This window comes from Triticum urartu, chromosome 5 (genome assembly GCF_003073215.2).
Source record: "Triticum urartu cultivar G1812 chromosome 5, Tu2.1, whole genome shotgun sequence".
Lineage (NCBI taxonomy): Eukaryota > Viridiplantae > Streptophyta > Magnoliopsida > Poales > Poaceae > Triticum > Triticum urartu.
In genome coordinates this window covers 279,902,549-279,909,301 of record NC_053026.1, presented here as the reverse complement: position 1 = coordinate 279,909,301, position 6,753 = coordinate 279,902,549, and the positions used below count along the sequence as shown (strand labels likewise).

The following is a 6,753-nucleotide window of genomic DNA, read 5'->3' as shown; positions in this document are numbered from 1 at the left end:
GGCCACTCCTTCGCTCTGCGTCACAAACGTATTTTTCTGGCCTGCGATTCAATGCGCCGCAGCACGCGATAAGCCTACGGGATACGGCTCATCTAGGCCGTCCGTTCGTCTCCATTTCAAACCCTCTCGCCCACCCAACGGTCGTCTCGCAGCATCTCTCACCCACGGACCCACCATTACTTCTCTCGCAGGCATGTGGGCCAGCAAATGGTGGACCCACGGGTCAGCGAGACGCTCCCGCTGCATAAATCCGCACCGGGAACTGTCTCATTTCAGCCACACGCGAACCCTAGGATAGACATGGCCAAGAAAAAGTCCTCCTCCTCCGCCGCCGCCGCCGCCAACGGCAACGGCAACGACTCCGCCGCCGCTGCCAACGGCAGTGGCAACGGCAGCCACGCTGCCCCGGTGCTGGCGCCGGGGATGGAGGAGAAGCGGGACCCATCGCCGGTACGGGACCGGAAGGCGGAGCAGCTTAAGACGCTCAACTCCATGCTCCTCAAGGAGGCGGTCGAGCGGCGCGGCCAGGTGGCGGCGCTCACGGCGCGCCTCGAGGAGATCTCCGCCGATGGCGACGCGCTCGACGCTGCCGAGCGCGCAGTCGCGCAAGCCGCCCTCGCCGCGCCCCTCCGCGCCGCGGCCGACGAGGCATCCGCGCTCCGCGCACGCCTCGCCGCCGTCCAGGACTCCCTCCGGCTCGCGGAATCGAAGGCCGCGCTTGAGGCGGGCGCCAAGGACGATGCCACCGCGCGCCTTGAGGCGGTCGCTGGGGAGAAAGCACGGTTCCTGAAACTTCTCCAGGTCAAGGAGGCGGAGGTGGCGTCCATATCCAACAAGGTCGCGAGCCTGTCGGCCATGATGGCCGAGTTGGAGGGCAACAATTCCGAGCTATTGAGTCAGAATGGCGAACTCATAAAGCAATTGGAGGAGACAAAGGAGGCGGTTCGGGTGGTCTCCTGCCAGAAGGCAGAGGTGGAGAGAAGCTTCCAGGAATTCAAGAAAGAATCTGAGGCGTTCCGGGTGGAAATGGAGGGGAAGTTGAAGGTGAAGGTGGAGGAACTGAAGGTGCTGGGATCCAAGAAGGCGGAGATGGATGCAAGGGTGGCCTCTTTGGAAACAGAGCTCGCATTGTCTGTGACTAAGACAGGGGGGTTAGAGGCTGAAGTAATGGCAAAGAAGAGGGAGCTTGATTTGTTGAAGGGCAAAAGTGATAAGCTCCAATCAGAGGTTGCTGAAGCAGAGAGGAAACACAGCATGTCTGCAGAAGAGGTTGAGAGGCTCAGGATGGAATTGGGTGTGTTGGTGAAGGCAAAGGAGGTTGCTTCCAAGGCATTTGATGCTGAGAAGACTGAAATCATGAAGGAATTGGAGAGCCTCAAGAGGAAGGTGGAGGAAATCCAGGCTGACAAGGAGGCGGCCGAGGGGGTGACACGTGAGAAGGATGCTCAGACCGTTAAGTTGAGGGCTGAGTTGGAGGAGCTCCATGTTTCCATGTCACAGCTCCAAACATCATGTGATGAACTTGATACCAAGCATTCACGCCTGCAGAGCGAGAAGAATTCAGTTCAGAAAGCACTGGATGCTGAGAAGGCTGAAGCAGGGAAGCTGATGTCTAAAATCAAGGCACTGGAGAACTGCAATGGTAAAATGGACGGCGAGATTGGAGAGTTGAGGATTGCATTGAAGGAAAAGAATGGGAAGATCGAAGCCCTTACCAGTGAGGCTGAGGAGCTGCAGCTCACAGTGACTGAAGCGCAGAAGAAGAACAAGGGTGGTATCTGGGTGTGGGTGTATGCCGCCACCACCACCATGGTGGCCGCAATCTCCCTGATCTGTGCTGCCAGGGGCCATTGAAGGAGTGCACTTTTCTTTTTCTTTTTTCTATGTTGATCCTCTATTTGCATGTTAGTATGCCACTCGAAATGGTCAGGTTGCTATCTTAGCTGCATCACATATGATGAATCGGCTGGTACTATGGAATGAAATCAAATTTTTGCTTGCATTCTAGCAATATGTTTGTTCTTGTTGCTGTTGATGTTCATGTGTTTCGTCTTTGAAGTTCTGTACCATGATGATTGCTGGGTGTTTTGCTGTCAGGGCAAGCATTATGGGTATATGGGGATTTCCTGTTGGTGTTGTTTTCTCATATCGGCTTGCAAAATGGACCTTGAGCTGGTAGGATGTTATAGTTGTTACTTGGCCAGTACTGGGATGTGTTAGACTTCTTCCAGTGCTTGGTGATAACTAAACTGAGAGTTGTATTCTCTCATTTTTAATTTGCTACTTTTTGCATTGGCACTACCTTTGCATCATGAGCAAATATTCGTGCGTCCTGTCTGATAGCACTAGGACACAAGGGTTGCTTTCCAGTTTCCACAGAATATATGGTTGTATGGTGGTGATGATATATTGATAATATGTTTCCCATTGTAACAACTACTGGTTTCGTTGTCCTGTTTTTGCTCATGTATGTAGAGAAATGCAAAGGGCCTTTTCTGAACCACGTGAAAACACTATGAAGAGGACCAAAAGGGATCTCAACGTCACTTCAAAGTTGACAAAAGCACAAGGATGTCATGTGGGGCGCTGCGTACAGGCGCGGGTCGCGCGCCCAGGGGCAGCAGCCGACGGCCACAGCTGGCGAGGCATGATCGGGACAAGGAGTCCTGATCCTACGTTGGTTCCTAGAGTCCAGGAGTAGTTAGTTTCCTAGTTTGTTAGGAGTCCAGGAGTAGTTAGTTTCCTAGTTTGTTAGAAGCCCATAAGGCCTTTATATATCCTGTAATCTGCACCCTTGGACGCAGGCAATAAATCATTATCTCCTACCTCCTCCTCTACTCCTAATCTCTTCTCCTGCACCATTGAGCAGTTAGGCAAAAACCCTAGCGCTCCTATCAACCGAGACTACGAACTACGTAGTCGAGGTCCTGCTGTCTTGGGCACCGAGTGGGTGTATGCCGCCACCACCACCATGGTGGCCGCAATCTCCCTGATCTATGCTGCCAGGGGCCATTGAAGGAGTGCACTTTTCTTTTTCTTTTTTCTATGTTGATCCTCTATTTGCATGTTAGTATGCCACTCGAAATGGTCAGGTTGCTATCTTAGCTGCATCACATATGATGAATCGGCTGGTACTATGGAATGAAATCAAATTTTTGCTTGCATTCTGCAATATGTTTGTTCTTGTTGCTGTTGATGTTCATGTGTTTCGTCTTTGAAGTTCTGTACCATGATGATTGCTGGGTGTTTTGCTGTCAGGGCAAGCATTATGGGTATATGGGGATTTCCTGTTGGTGTTGTTTTCTCATATCGGCTTGCAAAATGGACCTTGAGCTGGTAGGATGTTATAGTTGTTACTTGGCCAGTACTGGGATGTGTTAGACTTCTTCCAGTGCTTGGTGATAACTAAACTGAGAGTTGTATTCTCTCATTTTTAATTTGCTACTTTTTGCATTGGCACTACCTTTGCATCATGAGCAAATATTCGTGCGTCCTGTCTGATAGCACTAGGACACAAGGGTTGCTTTCCAGTTTCCACAGAATATATGGTTGTATGGTGGTGATGATATATTGATAATATGTTTCCCATTGTAACAACTACTGGTTTCGTTGTCCTGTTTTTGCTCATGTATGTAGAGAAATGCAAAGGGCCTTTTCTGAACCACGTGAAAACACTATGAAGAGGACCAAAAGGGATCTCAACGTCACTTCAAAGTTGACAAAAGCACAAGGAATTGTCTCTCTTTGAAGTGTTACATAGCACCAAGTTGTACGGCATCTTCCTGGGATACGTTGAGGTAAAAGCTTTGGGTGTATTGCTTGAGTGTTGGTCATTCATATAGGTTAGAAGATAATTTAAGTTCCTGTCAAGAGAAAGATAATTCAAGCGAAGAAAACAGGGTCGTAATAGACATTAGTGTAATACCAGAATACAGAGGCACAGAACTACGCTTTGTCTTAAGGTTTAGGGTTTTCGTGATAATTTACGCACTGCACTTGATTCAACCGGCTCCCTCCTCTGTACTCAGAATAAACAAAGACTATATCTTGAGATGAAAATTATTCTGTGCTTGCTATATTGCTAAAAATGATTGGTCAGATGGGTAACAGTGTACAGCTTGTTTGTTCTGTGCTCTATATTGCTAAAATTATTCTATGCATAACTGCTACCCCCTCCCTTCCAAAATACTTGACTTTTATTTGTCCAAAAATGGATGTACCTATATACTAAAACATGTCTAGATATATCTATATTTTGACAAAAGAAAGGCATGTATTGTGGAACGGAGGGAGTACATTGTAGAGGATTTCTGGTCTGGGTTGTGTTGGCATCCTGGAGCCTCGAACCACTGAGGAGGATTACTGAACAATTTACGCTGAGAATGGTGCAAATTGAACTTACAATCATATTCTCATGAAACATTCAGGAAGTTTTGCAAGCCTTTTTTTGTGTGTGTGTGTGGAGGGGAAGAAGCTTACAAACTTGCTTGAAAGAAATAGTACCGTCGCACTTCCGAATCTTGCCATGACTGAAGATATGCAGGTGTTTCAGTGCTAAAAAGGATTCTAAGCCTTATATTCAATCTACAAAAGGGCACTCACACATCATCATGAATTGCTGTTGGGGTAAGCACCAAATAGCTGAACTGAACAATCACATTTGCCAACAAGAACAAACTTGGGCATTCGCTTAACAGAAGAACGCCCACGGGCCAGAAAGTAATCCACAGGATCACAACAGTCCAGCGCCATTCATTAATCAGACTAAACAGAACTAGCACCTCCGTTTCATGCAGATTAACAAGACTTTTTCACATTGACAAATCACAGGGAGTAATAACGAGAACTAGATTGCTAGTATTCCATTCCAATCGGATTCATCGTCGATACACCAAACAAAACATTCACCCAGAACTAATCCAACAACCTAAAGCATCGTCATGGTAGAAAAACAGTACATAGCTACCTTGCAATTATGAATTCAATGTGCTAGTTGAAACAACTTCCACTTTGAAAATGGTATCATGGGACGAACAGGATGATGTGCTCACTATATTGCTAAAATGATTGGTAACATCTTACTGTTTCTTTTATCCTTGTTAGTCTGCAAGATTCTACGCTTGACTGCTACTCCCTCCGTTCCAAATTACTCGTTATGGTTTTAGTTCAAATTACTAAAACCACAACGAGTAATTTGGAACAGAGGGAGTACATTGTACAGGATTTCTGGAGGGGTTATCTTGGCGGAGCTGTCTTGGCATCCTGGAAGTTTATCCTGAAACTGCTGAGAAATAGTACCATCGCACCTTTTCTGAATCTTGACGAATTAGGCATGACTGAAGACATAAAGACTGCCAGAAAATACTCTCTGGAACAGCATTCAGACTCAAACTGTAAAAACATGTTTTCACCATTCATTCCGCATCATAGACATCAATAAGATGTTTTCACGTTGACATATCACGATGAATAATAACAAGAACCAGATTGCTAGTATTCCATTCCAACCAGATTCATCATCGATACACCAACCAACACATTGACCCAGAACTAATCTAACAACCTAAAGCATCGCCATACTAGAACACGAACAGAGTCCTCAAATCTTCTGTGATGATGCTAGTTTGATCTGCGAGGCTCTAGAACTCCTGGGACGCGGAGCCGATGTCGCCCTTGCCCTTGCCGACCTTCTTGGGGAGCAGCGTGGTGTGGATGTTGGGCAGCACACCACCGGCGGCGATGGTGACCGCGCCCAGAAGCCGGCTCAGCTCCTCATCGTTGCGGACCGCCAGCTGGATGTGGCGCGGCACGATCCGGGTCTTCTTGTTGTCGCGCGCAGCATTGCCGGCGAGCTCCAGGACCTGAAGAGAAGAAAACCAAGAATCGAATACCCGTGAGGGGACAGAAGAGGAGAATGCCTATGGGTAACGAAACGCGGAGAGGGTTGATGCGGTTACCTCAGCGGCGAGGTACTCGAGGACGGCGGAGAGGTAGACAGGGGCGCCGGCACCGACGCGCTGGGCGTACTTGCCGATCTTGAGGTACCTGGCGATGCGGCCGACGGGGAACTGGAGGCCGGCCTTGGAAGACCGCGAGACGGTCTTGGACACCGCCTTGCCCTTGCCCCTCCCGCTGCCGGCAGAACTCATCTTCTCGTCGCTACGAAGGGTGGACGCGCGGATACGGTGGTTGCCGGAGAGATGGCCGGAGTCGGACAGATTGTTGAGGGATGAATGTGGAGATGGTGTACCCGCGGGGGCGGTGGTGTGATTATATAGAAGGAGGAGGCGGTGCGTGATTGGTGGGGAGGGTTAGGCCGTGGATCGGTGACGTGGAGGGGCACGATGCCGTCGGATGGAGGACGAGGAGGGGAAATTTTGGGGGATTGGCGCGGATCAGGAGTTTGGAGGGAGGCGGAAAATTTTGGAATGGAAAGTGATTAGAGGGGGGGAGAGCACGGGAACTCTCTCGGTTTGGGGTGTTTCGTCCAAGATGGGCCCATGCGTCAATGGCTTGTGGACTTACTTTCTCCGGTCTTTTTTACTTTGCATATAAAAATTATCTGAAGTCAAACTTAGTAAAGTTTGACCATATTTATATAAAAAAATATCAACATCTATAATGATAAAGTTATACAATATGAAAATTTAAGTTATTGCGCATCTACTGATATTGATTTCACATTGTGAATGTTTGTCTTCTTTTCTGTAAAGTTGGTCAAACTTTACGAGGCTTGACTTCAGACAAATCTTA

At 48.2% G+C, this 6,753-nt stretch overlaps 2 protein-coding genes across 3 annotated transcripts; one reads left to right on the top strand and one right to left on the bottom strand.

The window, feature by feature from the left end:
• The first annotated feature begins 263 nt into the window (after positions 1–263).
• On the top strand, positions 264–3,169 carry LOC125508601 (myosin-7B-like). Of its 2 annotated transcripts, XM_048673357.1 has the most exons (2): positions 264–1,805; positions 2,968–3,169. In XM_048673357.1, exons 1-2 carry the CDS (start codon positions 301–303, stop codon positions 3,014–3,016), a joined length of 1,554 nt encoding a protein of 517 aa, XP_048529314.1. In that variant the 5' UTR covers positions 264–300; the 3' UTR covers positions 3,017–3,169. The 2 variants fall into 2 exon arrangements, with proteins under 2 accessions (XP_048529314.1, XP_048529313.1); XM_048673356.1 differs by lacking the exon at positions 2,968–3,169 and having other exon boundaries at positions 264–2,002.
• A 2,304-nt stretch (positions 3,170–5,473) lies between these two features.
• LOC125555884 (probable histone H2AXb) lies at positions 5,474–6,255 on the bottom strand. Its single transcript, XM_048718693.1, has 2 exons — positions 5,958–6,255; positions 5,474–5,861 (listed from the first exon to the last, which is right to left on the bottom strand). Exons 1-2 carry the CDS (start codon positions 6,147–6,149, stop codon positions 5,640–5,642), a joined length of 414 nt encoding a protein of 137 aa, XP_048574650.1. The 5' UTR covers positions 6,150–6,255; the 3' UTR covers positions 5,474–5,639.
• Positions 6,256–6,753: the final 498 nt, after the last annotated feature.

Coding starts and splice junctions, on each gene's coding strand:
- LOC125508601 (XM_048673357.1), top strand. CDS start 301: ATGGCCAAGAAAAAGTCCTCCTCCTCCGCCGCCGCCGCCGCCAACGGC. Junction 1,806..2,967: donor TGGGTGTATGCCGCCACCAC/CACCATGGTGGC, acceptor TGCCGCCACCAC/CACCATGGTGGCCGCAATCT.
- LOC125555884 (XM_048718693.1), bottom strand. CDS start 6,149: ATGAGTTCTGCCGGCAGCGGGAGGGGCAAGGGCAAGGCGGTGTCCAAG. Junction 5,862..5,957: donor TCGAGTACCTCGCCGCTGAG/GTAACCGCATCA, acceptor TCTTCTCTTCAG/GTCCTGGAGCTCGCCGGCAA.